General features: G+C 42.0%; 1 protein-coding gene across 1 annotated transcript; it reads right to left on the reverse strand.

Annotated features, from left to right (window-relative positions):
- Positions 1 to 1,552: 1,552 nt before the first annotated feature.
- On the reverse strand, positions 1,553 to 25,411 carry SLC6A16 (solute carrier family 6 member 16). Its single transcript, XM_052656824.1, has 11 exons — positions 25,210 to 25,411; positions 24,617 to 24,774; positions 24,302 to 24,428; positions 23,909 to 24,084; positions 23,561 to 23,671; positions 23,143 to 23,384; positions 4,948 to 5,134; positions 4,406 to 4,607; positions 4,105 to 4,264; positions 2,024 to 2,186; positions 1,553 to 1,813 (listed from the first exon to the last, which is right to left on the reverse strand). The coding sequence occupies exons 1-11, from the start codon at positions 25,409 to 25,411 to the stop codon at positions 1,553 to 1,555; spliced, it is 1,989 nt and encodes a 662-aa protein (XP_052512784.1).

The following is a 25,411-nucleotide window of genomic DNA, read 5'->3' on the forward strand; positions in this document are numbered from 1 at the left end:
GCTCCAAACGTCCGAGGTCCAGAGATATCTGGGATCTCTGCTCTTCCCATTACACCAGACTCACCTAGGGGTCCCACGCTCCAGTGGTTGAGGATGTCCGCTCTTTCTTCTTTTGTCACAGAAACTTAAACAGGGACAACCTCCCTGTGAGTCCTAAGCAATCTGAAGTCCTGGGATCTGTTGAGCGTTTAAGGGAAACCCATTCCCTGGATCTTCGGAAGTCTCCAAAACCACCCACAGCCTCCAATCCCCAGTTCCTAAGGGACTGACCCCACTTCCTCTTGAGAAGTGCTTCAGCTGTTATGGAGTCACCCCACACACACACACACACAAAGTTTTGAAATACTCAGCTATCATCCACTGTGGGGGTTCCCCAGTGGCTCAGCTGTAAAGAATCCGCTTACAATGCAGGAGACACGAGTTCAAACCCAGGGTCGGGAAGATACGCTGGAGAAGGAAATGGCAACCCACTCCAGTATTCTTGCCTGGAGAATCCCATGGACAGAGGAGCCAAGTGTGTTAGTCATTCAATAGTGTCCCGCTCTCTTGCGACCCCATGACTGTAGCCGTCCGGGCTACTCTGTCCATGGAATTCTCCAAGCAAGAATACTGCAGTGGGTTGCCATTTCCCCCTCCAGGGGATCTTCCTGACCTAGGGATCGAAACCGAGTCTTCTGCATTGCAGTCAGATTCTTTACCGTCTGAGCCACCAGGGAAGCCCTATCATCCACTAGGCAAATTCATTTGACGTAACTCAGTGGTAAAACCTGCCATGTTTCTCTTACCAAGCAGATATGGGACCCTGATGGGCTCAGCAATACAATTTGGTAGTTCCCCAAGCTGGTTGTGTGTCAATTCACAGATACAGAGTCTGCAACAGTCCTGGAATCTATTGAAGATTAATTTTTAGACGAATGATAGGGTTACCACTTCCCATCAGCAAGTGTATTAATACCCTTTACATCTTTATTGAAGTCACCATTTCCTGGGTTTCTTCTGGCTCAAGGTCAATCCTTGGATAAAGCAAGTCGAGTAATCTAGCATTTAATTTACCATGGCAAGGAAAGGCAGGAACTCAGGGCTGGACATTTGGCTCTCAAAAGAATGGAAGCCTCATGAGAGGAAGACTGAACATCTGAGATATTTATAGAAGAAAAAGAAATCTGCTCACACCCAGTGCTTAGAATCCCAGTGGACTAATTTATTGACCAACAGCATTATTCCTCCAGATTCATTCCAGAAACTGGGTAGACCCGTTGAGAAGCAGGTTCTGTAGGCATCACCAATGGCATATAAAATGGTAAGTGTATATACTGAGGAAGGGATGGGGAAAACACAGTGAAAGTAGTAACCAGGGAAGATGTGGTCTAGGAGACGAACTGCAAAGCCAGGCTCCATGAGCTCCCACAGCCCACCCAAAAATGTCCCTATCCTTGGGAATAAAAGCAGCTCTGGGTCTAGAGACATCAACAGTTGCAATTTGATATTGACTTGCCTATTAAAAGCTGTTTTGAGGGATATATGATGTCAGGCCAAATAAATAGTTAGGAAGTCACACCACAGGTTGATCAGCAATTTCACTATCACCTTGGAGGATTTCTTCGTTTTCAACCTCTTTAATGGGTGTCAGTTGGAAACTTAGGGGTAAGGACTTGGAGGATATCATAGGCTTGTCCCAGCTGGTGGAGTTGAAGGGAATCCCATGAGTGAAGCAATATACAAAGTATATAGGGATGGGAAGGATGACAATGAGTAAAAAGCTGAACAATATGAACAGCCCCCATGATGGGTATTGTCGAACCATTTCTTTTGACTGTGGAGAGATGGGAAAGGGGTTCAGAACGTAGAAGTTCCCAGAAGAGGAAGGACTGGGGAAGGGGAGGGTCAGAGGAGAACCAGGACAGAGGACTAAGAGTTTTTAGGGAATCGGAGAATGAGATGATAGTCTTTAGACCAAGAGTGGATTGAAAATTCTAGCCCCCCACTCCCTATGAAGGTCAGGGGTCTGAGGAGGGCGACTTACAGTGCTTGAGTCCCAGGCCAGATACGTGACATTCTTCAGAGATAGTTGAAATACAGTGGTCGCAGACAGGGTTAGCAGCACAACTGGAATTAGACAGGACCACAGCCAACAAATGATGGAGTACATAGGATGGCCCCACAGGTTAGCCGTGTCTGCAAAGAAACTGGGAGGAAGGGCCACAAGACTGTAGAAGGCCCAGCTGGACCTTACCCAGTCTTGGAGGACAAGATCAGCCAGACCTTAGCCCCTGCCTCAGCTCAAGCCTCATCCTCTATCTTCTTCTCAATCTTCTATCCCTACTCAAGAAAAAATTTCAAATATTCCTCTACTGCTCAAAAACATTTCATGGATATCAATGCCCTCAGGATAAAGGCCAAGTCCCTTTCATTCATTCTGTGAATATGAGAGTGTCTATGACACACCAGGGATTCTCCTAGTTGCTGGGTATTCATCCATAGTGAACACCACAGACTCTAAAAGAGTAACATTTGACCCTCCTTCAGCTTTTCTTCCCTGGAGAAGGAAATGGCAATCCACTCCAGTACTATTGCCTGGAAAATGCCATGGACAGAGGAGCCTGGTAGGCTGCAGTCTATGGGGTCGCAAGCTTTTCTTAGCTTCTTCCAGCCAATATATTCATCGTCCTTTACTGCATGTTCTCAATCTCAGTGAATACACAAATGGAGTCCTTTGGTCCAGAGTGCCCTTCTCTCTCCCTCTTTGTCCGCATATTCATCTGTCCAGACTAAGCTCAACCATCCTGTACCTAGGATGCTTTCCCCAACTCTCCAGATGCCCCTAAATGTCCCAGGCTACCTCTACTATAGGCTTTCCTTCGTGTACTGGGATTGTCTGCTCATACATGTCTTTCTCCTTGGACTCTGCACTCTGAGAGGAGCTTATTCCATTCATTTGTACCCCAGCACCACAAGACTTTCTTGACACAAAGAAAGACTCAAGATACATGTGAGTGAGTGAATGAGTGAGTAAACTGACTCCAAGAACCACTGTCAGCTGAAAACGCTGCCACCTGAAACTTCTACCCTTAAATTATACCATGTGGATGACTACAAATCTGCCTGTTTAAAAATTGGGCCTGGGAGTTGTTTGTATTCCTTGTATTTTATTTGGATTTTCCCACTCTTTCTTCCACAGTTATGCTTAATGTTCCTGATTATCCTGTTCCCTCTTCCTTAGTAGCTTTTCCTTGCAGAATTAGACCACATCTCTCAACCTACACCTCTCCCACCTTAGCCCAAGCCATTCATTAACTCCCATTTGGAATATTACAATAGCTCCTAACTGCTCTCCTTGCTTCACTCTTGATTCCTCATAGTCTACTCATCATACAACCATCAATCATAGGTATCTTTTTGAAAAAACAAACCTGATAATGTCAATCCCCTTCTCAAAACCCTTCCATGCCTCCTCTCTCATTCTACATAAAAAACTAAGTCCTGCCTTAGCTACAAAGGCCTACATCATCTCCCATTACCTCTTTGGCATCAGCTCATAACATTCTAATCTCTTGATTTCCTTGTTGCTCAAAAACTTCAGGAATGATGCTTCCTCTTGCTTTGGTACTTACTGTTTTCTCTACGTGGAATGCTCTCTCAAAATCCTTTCATGGTTCCTTCTCTCATTTCATTCAGGAGTCTGCTCAAATGTCACCTTACCAGAGAGGCCTTCCCTGTGATCCTATCAAAGTTATTGATAGCACATACTCCCACTCTTGATCATCTTACCTCACTTTTTGATTTTTCTGTCAGTTATCACCTCTTGCCATTTGTATTTGTTCATTTGGTTATTATTATGAATCTCTACCACTAGAATGTAAACTCCCTGGGGACAGGGAGTTTTACTCAATGCTTGTTTTACTCAATGCTCTGTCCTTGATTACTGAAACAGTTCCCAGAACATATTAAGCACCCCAGAAATATGTTAAATGAATGAATGAATAAAAAGGTTTTTCAGAGGGCCTTGGAGTTCCCTGAAGTTAAGGGTCCCTATGTCACTCTTGTCAAGTGAAAATAGAGGCAACAAGAAAGGGATCAACCTTCCCTATAGACCCAAGCTATCACCTGTTGGCCTCTCTGGACCATTTCACAGCCAAGTTTTCAAATATGATGACGATGATTATAGGGAGGATTGTCCAGTAGTCAGATAGCAGTCTGATGTAGTAGCTGCCTGACGGTCGAATGAAGAAGAGGCCACACAGGAACATGAGCATTAAGACAACCACTGGAGGGAACATTGGATTTAGATCAAGGTCAGAGGTTTGGCTGGGTAACAAGGGCTAAGCAGAGGTGATAGACTAGGGCCGTATAACAATCTGAATGAAGTCAGGGTCATTGATGGGTATACACATGTAGGTCAGAGTACCTGTAAACAGCTTTGTATATTTCTGGACAGAAATAAAGATGTCCTGGAGAGAGGTAATGATGCTCTCCACAATCCCTATCATGGTGGACATCTCCAGGTTCAGCAACATTACGAAGAACAGGAAGGACCAGAAGACAGACCCAGGAATAAAAGACATGGCTTCAACGAAGGCCAGGAAAGCAAAGTTTGTGCTCCCCTTAATCTGTGAAGGGGAGAAAGGAGAGGAGTTAAAGTGTCCTTGAATTTAACAAAAACAACAAAAAGTACAGAGATATATTCTATCTTTCCTGAAAATTTTCTTAAAACCCCTGCATCACTGAGAAAACCAGATTTCCAAGCTGACCCTCTGACATGGAAAACCAGTCCACCTAGTATTACTCATAGAAGGGCATTCTGCAAACTGTAGTTCTTTGCATTACCAAGGTTGCAGCTTATCCTGGTGCTTCTGGGATTTTTTTTTCTGGTGCCAATAAAAGCTGAAATTTCTGTTTTACAAAAGGTTTTGAAGGAACTCTAGGACTCATTCACCTATTTTTACTGACCTTCAAAAACTGCTCCTCTAAGTTGCACTCAGCCACATGGCTGAGGACCTCCTTCTTGATGGGGTTGGAGAGGCTGTTGAACCAGGAGGTGAAGATAGAGGTTGGGTTACCAATCAGATTTTGAGGTGGCTGGGCCTCAGGAGGCAGTATCCCCATGTTTACCAGCTTCAAAAGTGTTTCAGTATTCCTGAGGATAAGGAGTTGAATTACACAGAATCATTTTGCTCCTTAGAAAATGATCTGCTTTCCCCTTACCTTCCAGATAAGAAAGGACATCATGTTACTGATCTGGGTAAGGTAGCTGCTGCTGCTAAGTCGCTTCAGTCGTGTCTGACTCTGTGCGACCCCAGAGACGGCAGCCCACCAGGCTCCCCAGTCCCTGGGGTTCTCCAGGCAAGAACACTGGAGTGGGTTGCCATTTCCTTCTCCAGGGTAAGGTAGAGCCTTCTCCAGGGTAAGGTAGAGCCTGGGGTTAAATCTAGAAGCCACCCACCTTCAAAGTCATCAATTTTTATGAGCCTGGATAATTTATGACCCTGAGGGGATGGGGCAGGAGAAGCCTTTCCTATAGTCTTCTTGAGTCTTACAGAGTTCTTGGAAACTCTGAGTCCCTGCTCTAATGATGGGGTCTCTTATTCACTCCCTACCTCTTATTCACGCCCTACCTCTTTCTTAGACTAGCAGGTGAAAGTCAACCTTCTAAGCTTTGTATAACTGAATGTCAGGGAGCATTTACTTAAGTGTACCATATGCATAACAGTCCCATGAAATTGTACTATGCTGTGAGAAACTTCTTGCACTTTTTGATCTGGGTCCTGCTCTCTAACTTTTATCTTACCCCATGACCTTCTGCAGATCTGCTCTGCTCACACTTAACTTCTTACAGTTCCAGGGCATGCCATGCTCTCTCATGCTCAAGACCAACCCCACTCCCACCATCATTCTTCACTTGGGCTAATTCCTATAAATCCTTAAAACTTCAGCTCATTGCTCTATAGTAACTTCAATGGAAGGTTTGCTGATAATAGCAAAATGCAAGTGGCAGAGATCCAACCAGTCAATCTTACAGGAAATCAACCCTGAATATTCACGGGAAGGACTGATGCTGAAGCTGAAGCTTCAATACTTGGGCCACCTGATATGAAGAGCCGACTCGCTGGAAAAGACCCTGATACTGGGAAAGATGAAGGCAAGAGGAGAAGGGTAGGACAGAGGATGAGATGGTTGGATGGCATCACTGACTCAGTAGACATGAGTTTGAGCAAACTCTGAAAGATGGTGCAGGACAGGGAAGCCTGGCATGCTGTAGTCCATGAAGTCGCAAAGAGTCAGACATGACTTAGTGCCTGAACAGCAACAACAAAGCAGCATTTCTAATCACATTTTAGAAAATAAAATACTATATGCTCTTCTGGTAATAGGCAAGTTAAATATTTGGACCAAACTTCTCACTGGAAATAATTTAAAAGACTCAAAGATATTTTTAAATCTTGAAAAATAAAAATATTGATAAGATAATAAGGAATTACAGTATTGGACAAAAATCAGAGTACAAACAAAAGCAGTGGGGGAAGAAGACTTGCAAAGCAATTTTGCCTTGAAGGGTACGTCACATACATCAAACTATACCTGGAGTTTCCAGGCAGTTTGATGTAAAAGCACCAGAGCATGCCCAAAGTAAGGATAAGAACAGAAGGTCTTCCCCTAAATCTGGCATTTCAAAGGGTTGCACCTTCAATAATAAAAAATGAACTAGAAGCTTGCACCCAACTGTTCCACACCACAGGGAACACAAGGAAGGCTGCTTCAGAAAAGGACAAAACAAGGGCAAATTTTTAAGGTTCCTGAATGTCATAACCACAGCCAACCCTAGCTTAAACTTGGAGCCCAAATATTTGAGCCTGGTTGTCACAAAAGCTAAAGTTAGAGTCTTTCTAATGTCCCTATGTATCAAATAAAAGCAAAAGTCCTATCTAGATGAATATACCCTCTTCTTAGGCCTTAAAGAATTCTTACAAATAACAGTCAAATAAATAAGACATGGAGAGAACCACACACATAAAAACAAGACATCATGAGAAATAATACAATAAAAATATCCCCAAAGTTACTACAAATATTAGAATTACAAAAAATTATAATACAATTAAGCCATGAAATTAAAAGACGCTTACTCCTTGGAAGGAAAGTTATGACCAACCTAGATAGTATATTCAAAAGCAGAGACATTACTTTGCCAACAAAGGTCCATCTAGTCAAGGCTATGGTTTTTCCAGTGGTCATGTATGGATGTGAGAGTTGGACTGTGAAGAAGGCTGAGCACCGAAGAATTGATGCTTTTGAACTGTGGGGTTGGAGAAGACTCTTGAGAGTCCTTTGGACTGCAAGGAGATCCAAGCAGTCCATTCTGAAGGAGATCAACCCTGGGATTTCTTTGGAGGGAATGATGCTGAAGCTGAAACTCCAGTACTTTGGCCACCTCATGCGAAGAGTTGACTCTTTGGAAAAGACTCTGATGCTGGGAGGGATTGGGGGCAGGAGGAAAAGGGGATGGAAAAGGGGCTGACAGAGGATGAGATGTCTGGATGGCATCACCGACTTGATGGACGTGAGTCTGAGTGAACTCCGGGAGATGGTGATGGACAGGGAGGCCTGGCGTGCTGCGATTCATGGGGTCGCAAAGAGTCGGACACGACTGAGCGACTGAACTGAACTGAACAGGCAGTACAGAACTGTGATCCCTGCTGCTGCTGCTGCTGCTGCTAAGTTGCTTCAGTCATGTCCGACTCTGTGCGACCCCAGAGACAGCAGCCCACCAGGCTCCCCCGTCCCTGGGATTCTCCAGGCAAGAACATTGGAGTGGGTTGCCATTTCCTTCTCCAATACATGAAAGTGAAAAGCGAAAGTGAAGTCACTCAGTCGTGTCCGACTCTTTGCGACCCCATGGACTGGAGCCTACCAGGCTCCTCCATCCATGGGGTTTTCCAGGCAAGAGTACTGGAGTGGGGTACCATTGCCTTCTCCGTGATCCCTGAGAGAAGGAAAACAAATGAGGTGCACCATGTAATTATCCTGGTTTTCTGCCTGAAAGCACATTCTAATCTGCAGAGCAGAAAAGATCACAAGTAAACCATGGCAGTCTCACTGAGTTGGGGAGACAAAGAAGGAGTTCAGGGAGGCCAAAGATGTTGAAGTTCCAAGAAAGAATTCTGGAGGAAATGTAGTTATGAAGAAAAAGAGTTCCAGAAATTTGCATCCAGTCTGTTGAGTGTGTGCTGAATTTTAAGAGTCACACATACAGGATGAAAATCCACAAGGCTATATATAAAGAACAACTCAGTTCAGTTCAGTTCAGTTCAGTCGCTCAGTCGTGTCCGACTCTTTGCGACCCCATGAATTGCAGCACGCCAGGCCTCCCTGTCCATCACCAACTCCCGGAGTTCACTGAAACTCATGTCCATCGAGTCGGTGATGCCATCCAGACATCTCATCCTCTGTCGTCCCCCTTTCCTCCTGCTCCCAATCCCTCCCAGCATCAGAGTCTTTTCCAATGAGTCAACTCTTCGCATGAGGTGGCCAAAGTACTGGAGTTTCAGCTTTAGCATCATTCTTTCCAAAGAACACCCAGGGCTGATCTCCTGTAGAAAGAATAACTGGAAAACATCCAATCTGAATGGAGTATTCAGCAGAGAGTCCAGGAGGGCCATGCCTTCCAAATGGGACTGAAGGACTCTTGGAGAAAAGAGGGCTCTAGACCCACCCTATTGAGGCTTAAAATCAAGCCTCAAAAGTATCAAACTGAATCACAAGTATCATTACTTGCTAGAACAAAGCTCAATCAATACTCATTCAAGGAAGACAACAAAAAGTCAGACACCCAAAAATATAAAATTCACAAAGTCCAACTTCCAGTCAAAAATTAGTAAACAAATGAAGAAAGAGAAAAATGTGACCTTGATCAGTATAAAAACCAGTAAATAAAACAGTCATAAAATAGAGCAATAAATGACAGATGAAGGACTTAACAGTCAGGGATATTAAAATATCTATTAAAAAAAATGTTAAAGTATTTTTTAAAAATATGAACCTAACAAGTAGAGAAATGGAAGACAGAAAAAAGAACCAGGGGAGACTTCCCTGGTGGTACAGAAGATAGGAATCCACCTGCCAATGCTGGGGACAGTTTCAAGCTCTGATGTGGGACGATCCCACATGCCACAGAACAACTAAGCCCGTGTGCCGCCACTCCTGAGCTTGTGCTCCAGAGCCTGTGCTCCACAACAAGAGGAGCCACCAAAATGAGAAGCCCACGCACTACAAATAGGGAGCAGCACCCGCGTGCCACAACTAGAGAAAAGCCCATACAGCAACAAAAGCCTGTCATAGCCAAAAATAAAAATAAATAAATTTTTAAAATTAGTTAAAAAAAAAATAACACCTGATGAAACAAAAAGAGCCCCACAATATACTAGATAAATTGAAGTATAATTAAGAACCTTCCCACGAAGAAAACTCTAGGCCCAGATGGCTCACTGGCATATTCTGTCAAATAATTTGAGTCAGAAATAATAATATTACGAAGATTCTTTTGGGAACCAGGGAAGGAGGAGGAACCCAGGTTGTTTTCTGAAGCCAGTATTACCTTGATAATAAAACCATGCAAGGACACCAGAAGAAAATAAAATACTGCTATCGCTCATCAACCTAGATTCAACATCCTTAACAAAAGTCAACAGACTTAATCCGGCAACAGATAAAAACATAATACATCATGATCAAGCGGAGTTTATTTCAGGAATGCAAGAATGTTTAAACATTCAAAAATCAACCAATATAATGGATCACACTAAAAATATAGAAGAAATAAACAATCAACTCAGTAGTTATAGAGTAACTGTCTAACAAAATTCCAGCATTCATTTATGTAAAAAATTGCACAAAATAAGGAATATAAGGGAACTTGCTTAACCTAATTAAAGACATCTGGGGAGGAAATCCTGCAAATAATATGGTACATACTAGTGGTTCACTGCTTTCCCCTGAAAATGGCAAAATGCGTGAATATCCATTCTCACTTTTTCTATCTTCTACTGGAGATTCCAGTCAGTGAAATAAAGCAGGTAAAATAATTTTGTTAAAGATTAGAAAGGAAGAAGTGAAAGTCTTCATACGCAGATATGTGACTGTATATGTAGAAAAACCTAAAGCTACAAAAATAAGTGAATTTACCAAGGCCAATAACCACAAATTAGTTATATTCCAATATACTAAGCAGTGAACAATTAAATGATTAAAATTTCAGAATATTATTTACAATAGAACATAAAACACAAATTACAGAAAAACCTTACAAAATATTATAAGACATGCCATATATTGAAATTTACAGACTACTACTGAAAGAAATTAAAGAACATGTAGGGATATATCATGTTCTTAAATAAGAAGACAAAATTTTGTTAATTATTCATTCTTCCCAAAATGATCCATAGATTCAGTGCAATCTCAACAGCAGAGCATAACTCTTTTTATAAAAAAAGAAAAAATTGACAAACTATTTCTAAAACTTACATGGGGGAAGTGGCCAAGAGGGTGGAGTAGAAACACCCTGAGCTCACCTCCTCCCACAGGCACACCAAAACTAAAATTATTTACAAGGCAATTATTGATATGAACGACAAGAAGATTAGTAGAAAAAAATCTTCTACAACTAAAGATATAAAGAAGGAAATACAACAAGATGGGTAGGAGGAGCAGAGGCAAGGCATAAGCAAGGCCCCGGGGCAGGTGACTCACAAGTGCGAGGATAATTACAATTGTAGAGGTTCTCCCCAGGGAGCAAGGGGTACAAGCCCCTCATGGGGCTCTCCATCCCCTAGGTTCTGCACTGGGAAGATGAGCCCCCAGAATCTTTGGCTTTGAAGGTCAGTGGGGCTTATTTTCAGGAGAGTCAGGGCTATGAGAGATAGAGATTCTACTGTTAAAGGGTGCACACAAAATCTCATACACTCCAGGACTCAGGGCAGAAGCAGTAATTTGAAAAAAGCTTGAGTGAGACTCACTTGCTGATCTTGGAGAGCCTCCCAGAGAGGAAGAAGACAACTGGGACTCATCCTGAGGACAAAGACACTGGCAGTAGCCATTTCGGGGAACTCATTCTACCACGAGGACAGTGCAGCTGGCAAGTGCCGTTTTGGAAATGTACCTCTAGCTTATTAGTCCCAAGTCCCAAGGACCCAGATCTACCCACCAGTCAGTTGGCACCAGTCCTGGGATGCCTTAGGCCAACCAGGTAGCTTGATGGAGACCCAGTCCTAACCACTAGAGGGCCCAGGATTCAACACCACCCACCAGAGATTCCATACTGGAATCTTTTATGACCAAACACAATGTGACTAAAAATCAACCACAAGGAAAAAACTGCAGAAATAAAAAAAAAAAAAAAAACACAGACACATGAAGGTTACACAATATGCTACTAAACAACCGATGGGTCACTGAAAAAAATCAAAGAGGAAATGTAAAAACACCAGGAGATAAATGAAAATTAAGACACCACAATCCAAAACCAGTGAAAAAAGAGGCAAGAATATGCAATGGGGAAAAGACAACCTCTTCAATAAATGGTGTTGGGAAAACTGGGTAGTTACAAGCAAAAGAATCAAACTGAACGACTTTTTCACACCACATACAAAAATAAACTAAAAATGGATTCAAGACGTAAACATAACACCTGAAATCGCTAGAAGAAAACTTAGTACACTTTTTCACATCAGTCTTAACAATATATTTTCTCAGGTAACAGAAACAAAAGCAAAAATAAACAAATGGGACCAAATTAAACTAAAAAGCTTATGCACAGTGAAGGAAACTATTAATAAAACAAAAAAAGGTCACCTATTGTATGGGAAAAGATATTTGCAAATGATATACCAGCAGGGGGCTAAAATCCAAAATATACAGAGAGCACATACAACTCAACTTAAAAACAATCCAATTAGAAAATGGGCAGAGGACTGAGTAGACATTTTTCCAGAGAAGACATACAGATGGACAACAGGCTCATGAGAAGATGCTCAAGATCACTAATTATCAGAGAAATGCAAATCAAGACTGCAGCAAGATACCACCCAATACCTGTCAGAACAGCTATTATCAAAAAACAATAAAAAGTGTGCTGAGGAAGTGGAGAAAAGGGAACCCTTATACATTGTTGGTGGAATGTAAACTGCTACAGCCACTCTGGAAAAGAGCATTGAAATTCCTCAATAAATTAAAATAGAACTACCATATGATCCAGCAATTCTACTCCTGGGTATTTTCCCAAGAAAATGAAAACACTAATTTGAAAAGATATATGCGCCCCATGTTCATTATTACTTACAATAGCCAAGATATGAACTCAACCTAAATGTCCATAATAGATGAATGGATAATAGGTAAAACTGAATCACTTTGCTGTACACTCGAAACTAACACAACATTGTTAATCAAGTATGCTCCAATATAAAATAAAAAAAATTTAATTGATGATAAAGAAGATATATATATATATATATATATGTACACACACACCAAGCTTCCCAGGTGGTGCTAGTGGTTAAAAAAAAAACCTGCCTGCCAACGCAGGAGATGTAAGAGACACAGGTTCAATGCCTGGGTCTGGAAGATCCCCTGCAGGAGGAAATGGCAACCTACTCCAGTATTCTAGCAGGGATAATCCCATGGACAGAAAAGCCTGGCAGTCTATAGTCCACAGGGTCGCAAAGAGTCGGACACAACTGAGTGATTGAACAACCCAACTACATATATATATATATAAAATGAAATATTTACTCAGTCACAAAAAAGAAGGAAATCTTGCCATTTGCAACAATACAAATGGATCTAGAGGATATTATGCTAAGTGAACTAAATCATATAGAGAAAGTCACATGTTGTATGAGATCACTCATACATGGAATCTAAAAAACAAATGAATGCACATACCTAACAGAAACAGAGTCATAGACACAATCATAGTTACAGAGAATAAACAGATGGTTGCTAGAAGGGAGGTGTTAAGGGAGGAGAGAAATTGGTGAGTTAAGAAATAAATGAGTCATAGGTATAAACTGTACCATGTGGAGAATATTGCCAATATTTATGTAATATCTCTGTATGGTGACAGATGACATCTAGACTTACATTTTGAAATGTAGAGAAATAGTGAATTACTGTTTTATGTGCCAAGAAAGAACACAGTGTTGTAGGTCAATTATACGTCAAAAACAAAGAAACTCATAGAAAAAGAGATCAGACGTGTGGTTACCAGATGCATCAGGGCAGGGGGGTGGAGGAACTGGATGAAGATAGTCAAAAAGTACAAACTTCCAGTTATAAGATAAGTAAGTACTAGGATGGACTGAATCAGAGGTAAGTTGGTGAACTTAAATATAGATCAATAGTATTATACAACCTGAGGAACAGAGGAAATCATATTTTAGAACATAGTGAACAGAGCCTTGGGGGCTTACAGGACGGTAACAGAGAGTTTAATATACATACACGTAATTTAGAGTTCGAAAAGGAGAGGAGGGAATAAGGCAAAAAAAATATTTAAAGAGAGAATGACGGTTGAGTTCTCAAAGTTGGTGAAAAACACATTTACAAAGTTACAAAGCTTAGCCAATTCCAAGTAGGATGAATATTTTTTGAATGCCTTCTCATCAGAAATAACAGAGTTCAGATGTACATTCTACCCTACTTTTATTTGATGCAATTGAAAGTCCTGTACATGAAAGGACTCTGAAAAGTAAATGGTAGCAACAGGCAGCTCGGAGAAGGAAAGCCAAATTCAAAGTACCACTGTATTAGCAGTGAATTTACAATTTTTCCCGATAGCATCTCCTGACCTGGACTCAAAAGTAGCCTGAAACCAAGAACTGTCTATCGAGTATGGACAAAAAGAATTCCAAGAGAAAAAGTCCAATATTTCTGGCCCAAGGAAAAGAGGCCTCAAATTTCAGAGAGAACAAGAGAAATCCCCTGATTTTTCTTGCTCTTTTCTGTTTTATCAAACATGTCAGACAATCCTGCAGCGACAGAGGTGGCTGGGCAAGTACCTATACATCTGAGATGGAAATCCATCCTCTGACCAAATAAACTGTGGTTCCAAGTACACGGATAACGGAGGAAAATCCCTGTTACTTTAAATATTCTTTCTATTGTCTCAATGTGTAGCCCGGGAGGCAGATGGAGTTGATGAAATGAGTCGCAGAACAGGGAAACTAAAGCTCTAGTTTTCCAGGCAGAAAGTCAAGTAGTGGGGCTTAAGAACTGGAAAGTGTTGGGGAGACTTCAGGTAAGGAGGAGCTGAAGAAGGTGATCCCATAAAGTGTTATATGAAATTCTTGGTAGCACAGGGTTATATCTGACCCTGAACAGCATTCCAAAGACTTGGACAACTAGAAAATAAGGTATATCACTGCCCAGCTTCCAAACTATTAGTGGCACACAACTAAATGGATCCAAACAGCACTGAAATTAAAAACTGAACTGACATTGGGTCCACAGCCCACAGAAGATGGGAAGAAACTTACAACATAAATCTAACCAGGGCAGTTGTCTCATAAAACTGTAAAAGAAAAAAAAAAAAAAAACATTATCCAAAGAAAATGAATACAGTCTCATATATGTTCAAAATAAATATATACAACACAAAATTACTTAATGTATAAAGAATCAGGAAAATCTCAATATGCCACAAGGAAAAAGATAATCAACACATAACAACCCCAAAATGACACAGAAGTTTTAACTATCAGACTTTAAAGCAATTATTATAATCATACTCTGAGAAGTCAGAGCAAACACTCTTGAAACAAGTAGAAACACAAACTATCAGCAGACAAAAGATACAAGAAAAATACCAAGTGGAAAATTTTATAACTGAAAAATACAATAACAGAAAATTCACTTGAGTGGCTTGTCGGGAGCCAGCGTGAGGACTCCCACCCGTGACAAGGTCATGCGGAAGGAAGCCTGACAAAACACAAGGACGTGTTCGGCTTCAGGGATTCCCCCTGGAAATTCCTGAGCATCCACCCCCAAGACCAGAATCTGCCTGCTTTACTATGTTATGCTTTCCACCTACTCTTCTGTCATTAACAGGGGACTGTCCCCCCACCACCTTTTTCTGGAAAAAATTAGAGCTTTTAGATAATAAATCTCCTGGGCATAATACGAGTGTTTCAATCCAAAAACCCCTCTGATGGCTTTCTAGCCTGCCTGCAGGACTCGTACAGCTGCGCATGTGATTGTTTAAGGCCTCCCGACTGCGGGAGGCACAGGAAGCTTAAAACATCCTAGGAATGTTGGGGCTTCTGAGGAGTCAAAGTCATTAGAATAGGACTCATTAAAGGTTTCATTTGTTGAGCCAATACTTGCTGCCAAATTTTCAGATCTTTTATTTTTAGGTATAGTTGGTATATAGAAAAACAGGTAGTAGACCTGGTATTAGCAACACTAGATCTTTAAGTACTTTCTTTGTTATAACCCACTGCACCTTTGTTCTGTAGGAATGTAACTTTTTTGTACTTTGAGGCATTGCAGAGTAAAGAAAAAACACTTCTGGGAAAAGGAGTTTTCTGGACAATTATCCAGGAAGAGAGCCATAAAAATGTTAACAAGCCTCTTGGCCAGAAGATAATGTAAACCACCTGAGACCTTTTGTATACAGGAGGGTATGCAAAAAGAAAGCCTTGTCTCAATGAGGGTCAGGACTGCTGCCCCTGCATAACTCTATTTCTTTATGTACAACTTGGGGTATATAAGCTGATTTTGAAAAGTAGTTTTTGGAGTCTTGCACCAATGCTGGGCTTCCCCATATTGTTCTTTTCTTTTTCCGGCTGAATTCCCATCTGGAGCAGGGAGGCTCATCATGTCTACTTATTTGTCCTGGCTTCTAAGATCGCGAGAGAGAGAGCCCAAGGCGGGGCACTCTCCGATATTCAAACGGACGCCGGTGGCCTAACGTGGATGGTGCAAGTTCCTTGTCTGGAACTTTATCGGTCTTCCACATAATCCAAGTTATTCGGCCCTCTTTCTCTACTTAATTTTCCTGCTACACTATTGTTTCTTAATCTAATCTTATATTAATAAACAAGTAAGTTTTTCTCACGCCAACGCCGTCCCTGCTTCGAATTCCCTGGATCCACCGGGGCAGGACCCCGGCAGTGGCTAAATAACAGAATGGAGATGACAGAAGAAATAGTCAGTGGCCTGGCTGAAAAAGTTCCCTGAAACTTTGGCATTTGGTCAAAGTCATAAAAACTTTAGATTCAAGAATCTCAATGAAACTTAAACAGGAGTTGATAAACCTGAAAAACCTATACTCAGACACATCAAAATCAAACAAATGAAAACTAAACATTAAAAAATCTGGAATATGTGGATTTGTGTATTCAGTTTGCTATATACCTGAAACTAGCAACACTGTATCTCTACTTCAATTTTTAAAAATTGTTTTTACTCTGAAAGCTGCCAAAGAAAAATAACACATTGTATACAGGGGAACAACAATTTGAGTGACTGTGTTTCTCATCAGAAATGGAGACCAGAAAGAAATAGTATATTTTTTAGGTATTGAAAGAGAAGGATTGTCAACACACAATTCCTCCAAGAAATAAGTGTAAAATAAAGGCATTATTAGATGAAGGAATCTCAAAAAATTCATGGCCAACATATCTTTAATATTAAAGAAATGCTAAAAGTTTTTCAGATGGAATGGAAATAACACTGGAGGAAAAATTCAAACTTCAGAAACTAAGGAAGTGCCACGAAAATGATATCCAGGTAAATATAGCAGGATATTTTTATCCTCTTAAGTTTGAGAATACGTATGTCAGTTGAAAGTAAAATTTATAACATTGATAGGATTTTCAGTGTATGTGGTACATATGACAACCATAAAATAAAGTGGGGAAGATAAAGGGTCTTATGATGATGATATAGTTTTACATGTCACTTAAAGTGAAAGTGAAGTGAAAGTGGCTCAGTCGTGTCCGACTCTTTGCAACCCCGTGGACTGTAGCCCACCAGGCTCCTCCGTCCATGGGATTCTCCAGGCAAGAATACTGGAGTGGGTTGCCATTTCCTTCTCCAGAGGATCTTCCCGACCCAGGGATCGAACCCAGGTCTCCCACATTGTGGGCAGATGATTTAACCTCTGAGCCACTTGAAGTCGTAAAATATTAATTCTAATTAGACTGTAAAAAGTTAAGTGCACATTTTTCTTGGGTTGTTTGCCTTCTCATTGAGTTGAAAGATTTCTTTACATATTCCAAATAACATGTAGTTGATCCTTCAACAAATGGGGGTTAGAGACTTCCCTGGTGGTCCAGTGATTAAGAATCTATCTGCCAATGTAGGGAACATGGGTTAGATCCCTGATCTGGGAAGATTCCACATGCTGCAGGGCAACTAAGCCCCTGCACCACAACTAGAGAAAGACGTATCACAGCCAAAAATAAAATAATTTTTCTAAAAAAAGCTCATTGAAAGTTATCTATTTTTTAAAAATGGGATGTTGGGAGAGCCATTCCTCTGCACAGATGAAAGTCCACTTTTAACTTATAGTCAGACCTCCACATCTGCAATTCCTCAGTATCCAGTTCTGTATCCATGGATTCAGCCAATCGCAGATCATGTAGTACTGTAGTACTATTGAAAAAAATCCACCTATAAGTAAGTGGGCCTGTGCAATTCAAACTTGCATTGTGCAAAAGATCAACTGTCTACAGAACATATAAATTCCTCCAATTTTGTAACATGTACTTTCATTATCTTAATGGAATCTTTCAAAGAGAAAATGATTTTAATCCCAACGGTGTCCAATTATTAACTATAATAAGGGCTCTCTTACTAGCAGCAATGAGAACTCTATAAAGTATAGAAAAACAGCAGATATACAGAATGGCAGGCAATACCACTAGGCCTAAGGCAAATTAATAAGAAAGGAACAAATGTGAAGGGAGTTATTTCTAGGATATCTTTTTAAATTCTTTAAAACTGAAAAGCAAGAGCATATATAGTATCCCATCTTCTGTATAAGAAAGAAATAAGAAAATATACGTTTTTCTACTTATTTTTACAAATACCAGAAGGATAAAGTAAAAAAATAATGAGTTTCCTTCAGAGGATGGATGGGAATTGGGTTGAAGTGATGGTCAGTTCAGTTCAGTTCAGTCACTCAGTTGTGTCTGACTCTTTGCAACCCCATGAACTGCAGCATGCCAAGCCTCCCTGTCCATCATCAGCTCCCAGAGTCCACCCAAACCCATGTCAATCGAGTCGGTGATGCCATCCAAAAATCTCATCCTCTGTCGTCCCCTTCTCCTCCTGCCCTCAATCTTTCCCAGCATCAGGGTCTTTTCCAATGAGTCAGCTCTTCGCATCAGGTGGCCAAAGTATTGGAGTTTCAGCTTCAACATCAGTCCCTCCCATGAACACCCAGGAATAATCTCCTTTAGGATGGACTGGTTGGATCTCTTTGCAGTCCAAGGGACTCTCAAGAGTCTTCTCCAACACCACAGTTCAAAAGCATCAATTCTTCGGTGCTCAGCCTTCTTCACAGTCCAACTCTCACATCCATACATGACCACTGGAAAAACCATAGCCTTGACTAGACGGACGTTTGTTGGCAAAGTAATGTCTCTGCTTTTTAATATGCTGTCTAGGTTTGTCATAACTTTCCTTCCAAGGAGTAAGCGTCTTCTAATTTCATTGCTGCAATCACCATCTGCAGTGATTTTGGGGCCCAAAAAAATAAAGTCTGACAGTTTCCACAGTTTCCCCATCTATTTCCCATGAAGTGATGGGACAGGATGGCATGATCTTAGTTTTCTGAATGTTGAGCTTTAAGCCAACTTTTTCACTCTCCTCTTTCACTTTCATCAAGAGGCTCTTTAGTTCTTCATTTTCTGCCATAAGGGTGGTGTCATCTGCGTATATCTGAGGTTATTGATATTTCTCCCGGCAATCTTGATTCCAGCTTGTGCTTCCTCCAGCCCAGCATTTCTCATGATGTACTCTGCATAAACTTAAATAAGCAGGGTGACAATATACAGCCTTAATGTACTCCTTTTCCTATTTGGAACCAGTCTGTTGTTCCATGTCCAGTTCTAACTGTTGCTTCCTGACCTGCATACAGGTATCTCAAGAGGCAGGTTAGGTGGTCTGGCATGCCCATCTCTTTCAGAATTTTCCACAGTTTGTTGTGATCCACACAGTCAAAGGCTTTGACATAGTCAATAAAACAGAAATAGATGTTTTCCTGGAACTCTCTTGCTTTTTCCATGATCCAGCGGATGTTGGCAATTTGATCTCTGGTTCCTCTGCCTTTTCTAAATCCAACTTGAACATCTGGAAGTTCAAGATTCATGAAGTGTTGAAGCCTGGCCTGGAGAATTTTGAGCATTACTTTACTAGCATGTGAGATGAGTGCAATTGTGTGGGAGTTTGAGCATTCTTTGGCATTGCCTTTCTTTGGGACTGGAATGAAAACTGACCTTTTCCAGTCCTGTGGCCACTGCTGAGTTTTCCAAATTTGCTGGCATATTGAGTGCAGCACTTCCACAGCATTGTCTTTCAGGATTTGAAACAGCTCAACTGGAATTCCATCACCTCCACTAGCTTTGTTCATAGTGATGCTTCCTAAGGCCCACTTGACTTCACACTCCAGGATGTCTGGCTCTAGGTGAGTGATCACACTATCATGATTATCTGGGAGAGTGACATTTCTCTGTATCTTCTTGTATAATTTTGTCTTTGGAATCCATATTAATGTTTAATAAAATAAAATTAGGGGTGCTAAAATGTCATATAAACAGAAATAAATGAACATAACTGTATTTCAAGTGAATAACATAACCACACTAAACTGAGGAGAAAGAACCACAGCATTTTGACCATAAAATTCAGGATAAAGACAAGTTTTCAGCAAACACTGGAACATAGAATCAGTGTAGTGTGTGTGCGTGCATGCATGCTCAGTCATGTCCTACTCTTTGCTACCCTATGGACTGTAGCCCACCAAGCTCCTCTGTCCGTGGGATTTCTCAGGCAAGAATACTGGAGTGGGTTGCTATTTCCTCCTCCAGAGGATCTTCCTGACCCAGGAAGTTGTGGGATCAAACCCACAACTCCTGTGTCTCCTGCACTGCAGGCAGATTCTTTACCACTGAGCCATCAGGAAAGCCATATTCTAGTATCAGAATTAAGCAATGGGTGTGTGTGAGAGACAGACACAGAGACAGTGTGTTTTCTATCAACACTGTGGAAAGCAATTTGCATTATCTAGTGAAGCAGAAGATAGATGCAGGAGATTGAAGAAACATGGTCACGGTATTTAGCAGCTCTTCCCATCAAGAGACAAAGTCTATTTTTCCACTCCTGGAATCTGGGGTGTCTTTGTGAATTCTTTTGACCAAAAAAATGTAACAGCAGTGACAATGAGAGCATTCTCATGCTTAGTCTTCAAGATATTTTTCTGATTCCACCTTTATTCTCTGTGAGCTGCCATATGAGGAAGCCCAGGCTAGCCACAAGGTGAGGCCTCCTGGAAGAGAACAGGCTTTGCTGACCTGCCAATCGTGCAAGCAGAGTGAGCCCAGCCACCACCATGTACAGCAGAGCAGTGCTGCTCCAGCTGGGCCCAGCTGAATGCAGACATGTGAGTTAACCCATCCACACCCAGGAGAAGAACTCTCCAGTCAACCCACAGATCAGAAGGAATTAACAAACCACTGCTGTTTTCAGCCACTTACTTTTGGAGTGATATGTCTCACAGCAATAGATAACTGCTGCTGCTGCTGCTGCTAAGTCGCTTCAGTCGTGTCCGACTCTGTGTGACCCCATAGACGGCAGCCCACTAGGCTCCTCTGTCCCTGGATTCTCCAGGCAAGAACACTGGAGTGGGTTGCCATTTCCTTCTCTCAATGCATGAGAAGCGAAAGTGGAGTCGCTTAGTCGTGCCTGACTCTTAGCGACCCCATGGACTGCAGCCTACCAGGCTCCTCCGTCCACAGGATTTTCCAGGCAAGAGCACTGGAGTGGGGTCACTCCAACAATTTCACTTTTATACCCTTGAAAAATGTGCACACATGTAGTGCACTTAGGAAAATGTATAATGTTTAGAGAAACATTGTTTCAATAGCCAAAAACTAGAAAGATTGTACAAACATTCGCTAGTAGTAGAATGGGCAAATGAACTGTGGTATGTTCATTTACTGGAATATTATACAGCATTAAAAAAGCACAGACTAGAGGAAGATACAACAATACAGATGAATCTTTCAAGCACATGTTGAATTTAAAAAGTAAAACACAAAAGAATACAAAGAAAATGTTTATGTAAATGAACAAATTAGACTACATAAATGGATACATTAAACTACTGCTTTGTATAAATGTTCAAATTAAACTATATTGCTTAGATAAGCATACATATTAGAAAATGTAAAGAAAACAAAGAACTAATTATCATAAAAGTCATGATAATGGGTACCTCTAGGAAGGAAGAAAAAAGATATAATTAGAGATACATGAAGAGCTTCCAAGGTCATTCTAGTTCTTACAATGGGTACTACACATTTTGTTTTATGCATGTTTCTACCCCATGGACTGTAGCTCACCAGGCTCCCCTGTCCATGGAATTCTCCAGGCAAGAAGAATGGAGTGGGGAGCCATTCCTTTCTCCAGGGGGTCTTCCTAACCCAGGGATCAAACCTGGGTCTCCTGCATTGCAGGCAGATTCTTTACCATCTGAGACATGAAAGAAGTCCCTCTATATGTATGTAATATACAATAAACTGTTTTTTAAAATATTAAAAATACCATTACACTCCCACCAGGCTGGCAAAATTTTAAAGTTTGACCAAGTTCAATCGAGTGTTGTGCAGAAAGTCAAATACACTAATTCTCACGTATCATAGACCACGTTGAAAATCAGACAACATATGTTAAGTCTATAGGTGTGCCAACCCTACCCAGCAATTCCATTCTTAAACATATACATTAGAGAACTCTTGCAGGTGTGTGTCTGAATATGCCCAACCTTCTAGAAGGAAAACAGTGGCCATTTGCATGGATTAGGATTACCAGCAATAAATTCAGCTTAGGTTTGCCTCCTCTGAGAATTCTTCTCTGAGTAATTCAGGCAGAATGAATACCTCTGTATTTTGTCCTCCCCATGACTTCTGCTGCTGGTTATCATGAGTTTAAGACCATATAATCAAGTATCTAATTCCCCTCCCGTTCTCCCTCCAAACCTTAAAACTCAGTGAAGGCAAGGTCTATGGTCTGATTCACCTGCCCAATCTTCATGTTATACAAGGAGTACTTTCTAAATGTTTCAAGAGTGTTTTTGAAATTAATGGCTAAAGTATTAAAAATGGGGATGAATTAAAGAATAAAAAGAATTTTAAAAATAAAGGCTCTAGTTCTGAGAGTCCTTTTACGGTTAAAGTATGATAGACTGGGTGTTCATTGGAAGGACTGATGTTGAAGCTGAAACTCCAATACTTTGGCCACCTCATGCGAAGAGCTGACTCATTGGAAAAGACCCTGATGCTGGGAAGGATTGGGGGCAGGAGAAGGGGATGACAGAAGATGAGATGGCTAGATGGCATCACCGACTCAACAGACACGAGTTTGGGTAAACTCCGGGAGTTGGTGATGGACAGGGAGGCCTGGCGTGCTGCAGTCCATGGGGTCACAAAGAGTTGGACACAAGTGAGCGACTGAACTGAACTTAACTGATGAAAGACCAACAGAAATCCCTAAATTTAGGAGCTGACAGTAAAAAATGAAGGCATTCAAGAAGTGGAGAGTTCTACAGATGACTATGGTTCTGGATGCGATCTGGGACTAGAGTAACCTTGAATGCTTTCATATCTCTGTGGAGGTACTCTGAGGTGAACAGTTGGCATTCTCAGAGTTTGAAGATTTCTAGGACTAGAAAAGGGCTCTAAGAAGGATAATATATGACAGGGATTCTACTGTCTCTGTTTTCCACTATAAGGAAAAGTAGAGGCTTGCAAGTGCACCTGAGATTGAGACGTGTGAATGTGGGTCTTTGTAGCAACTTTAAGGTTAGGCTCTCTGTGTTTTGTAGTTCTCTGAAGTTGGGATCCTCAGCTAAGAGGTTGGGCTTACTTCTCATTGCAGCGGTGCGTGAGCTGTGTGGCCCAGAAGCCCAAGATAGAGAAGATAAAAGGTGTGACAAGCAACATGGAGATCAGGTTAGCCAGAGCCACAATAACGGCATCACTGAGACAGCTGCTGGATGACTGAATGTGCGAGGCTATGGAGACAATGGAGCCAAAGCCGAGGCCCAAGGAACACAAGACTTGGTTCCCTGCTCCACGCCATACGTTCACGTTGTATATAGCTGATATCTAAAAGGGAGAAGACAAGTGTTAGGGGAAGATGTCAAAGAAGGAGAGGAGAATCTTAAAAGGGTTAAAATGGGGGAGAGGGGACACAGAGAGAGATAATGGGGAAAGGATGCCCTAAGAATAGGCAGGAAATGTCCTCCAAGGCCTGATAGGGGAATGAGGAAGACACACCTTACCTTGACAACTGTCATATGGTGAAGGCCAAATACTGCCCCTTCTAGCATTATACTCCGCAGGACAAAACAGAGCATTATGAGACCGCTGGTTGATACCAAGACACACATTACCTGAATTGAGAGTGGGACAAAGCATGTACCAGTGGGAGTCAACCAAAAATCAGCAAAGATCAAAAGTTCTGAATCAGAAATAAGGAGGAGTTAGAAGACAGCTTCTAGCAGGGGTCAGGGGCTACTGGGAGTAAAAAGTTAGAGGGAGTGAAAAATTAGCAAATCAAAGAGTAACAAATTTAGGTGAGGGCCAAAGCATCTGAGAACGTCAAGATATCAAAAAAATGGGTGGCTCACCTTCCCAGTCCACTTGAGGCCATTAAGCATGAAAGCACCAAGAAGACACACGGACATGAATAAAGGCAGGCACAGACTGAACACTGGTGGCCCGTTATCCTCAATCCTGTCTGAGGCCTTCAGAGTCATCCGGTACCAGAAGTACAGGGAGGGTGTCGTCCGTGCACATTCAGGATCTGAGGGGACCTGGCTCTGGACATGTCTGCTAGACAGGATGACCCCTCCCCTCTTCTTTATCCGCCCCCACTTCCCCCTCTTCCTTTCCCCTTTCCCCCCATTTCTTCTTCCTTCCACAATCTTCCTCTTCTTTATCACTCCTTGCTCCTTTCTCCTCTTCCAACTTTCCTCCTACCTCTCTGTTTCCCCGCTTCTCATCTTTTACTTCCTCCTCACCAAAGCCACTGGCGTTCTCCAGTAAGGGACATTTCTCCCATGGAACGGGATACTGGAAGGACTGACTCAAGTAGAAGAGGATCCAGGCAATGATCACATTCAAGAACAAGGCATTGATGAAGCACACCTAGGGGCCAGGGAGGAGGTGGCTGAGGAAGAACGGAGGGGTCAGGAAAAAGGAGGGGATTTGACAGAGGACTGGGGAACTGAAGGGATCTGACCCATGGAAGTGCAGCCTTGGGACCCATTCCAAGATGAGGGTTAGGATGGGGAAGGGGTGTAAAGGGTAGGCCTGGGCAGCCCAGGGCTCCTCACCATTAAGCTTGTATACCCTATACCACCAATCCAGGGGCTGATGACCTTCCACACACCAATGTTGCCCTGACGCATCCTCTGACCAGCTGCCATCTCCAGGAAGAGGAGAGGAATCCCAATCAAGAACAGCAAGAAGATGTAGATGATGAGAAAAATGCCTGTGGAGGGGATTCAAGGAGGAGCTCTCAGAACCAGCTGGCTTTTTGGTATCTGGACTTCTTCACGGGTACAGAAAAACTCGTTCCCCGTCAGTGATCTCCATCAGGGGCATCTCATCAGGGGTCAACTGTTTGCACAACCCTTACAGTTCCAGGCGTCCAGTTCTTTGGTCTCTAATTCCTGGAAGACCCAAACATCTAGTCTTCACCTCCACCCTTGACCCAGGCTTCTAGCCCCACCATCCTCCTGTTCAGATATTCTATACCTCTACCCATCTCATGATCCTTCACGTTCAGGCATCTGACTCCTATCCTGCTCAGGATACCAAGTCTTTATCCTCTACAGGCCCCAGAGACCTTGGGAGTTTGAAGTCTAGACAGGCCTCCATCTTATTAGCCCCTTGTGGATCCGTGGCTCCTGGTACCCAGACTTACCACCTCCACTGTGAAGCCACAGGTAGCAAAAACTCCAGAGACTGGAAGGCCTCATGGTATAGCCCATCTGGACCAGGAGGTACTCAGCCTTGCTGGACCAGAATGGACGAGTAATGAGGACTTCATTCTTCTCCTCCTCTGGCACCTGAACTTTCTCAGGTAAGAATCTCTGTCTCAGGACTGGGGCAGCCTCTGCCCCCAT

Source organism: Budorcas taxicolor, chromosome 18 (genome assembly GCF_023091745.1).
Source record: "Budorcas taxicolor isolate Tak-1 chromosome 18, Takin1.1, whole genome shotgun sequence".
Taxonomy (NCBI): Eukaryota; Metazoa; Chordata; class Mammalia; order Artiodactyla; family Bovidae; genus Budorcas; species Budorcas taxicolor.

Bases quoted from the DNA above. Each gene is read 5' to 3' on its own strand.
- SLC6A16 (XM_052656824.1), bottom strand. From the start codon at position 25,411: ATGGGGGCAGAGGCTGCCCCAGTCCTGAGACAGAGATTCTTACCTGAG. The intron at 4,265-4,405 runs GTACTCTGACCT...TGTTCCCTCCAG, and splicing joins ATATACAAAGCTGTTTACAG to TGGTTGTCTTAATGCTCATG. The intron at 1,814-2,023 runs GTAAGTCGCCCT...ATCTCTCCACAG, and splicing joins TGGCCTGGGACTCAAGCACT to TCAAAAGAAATGGTTCGACA.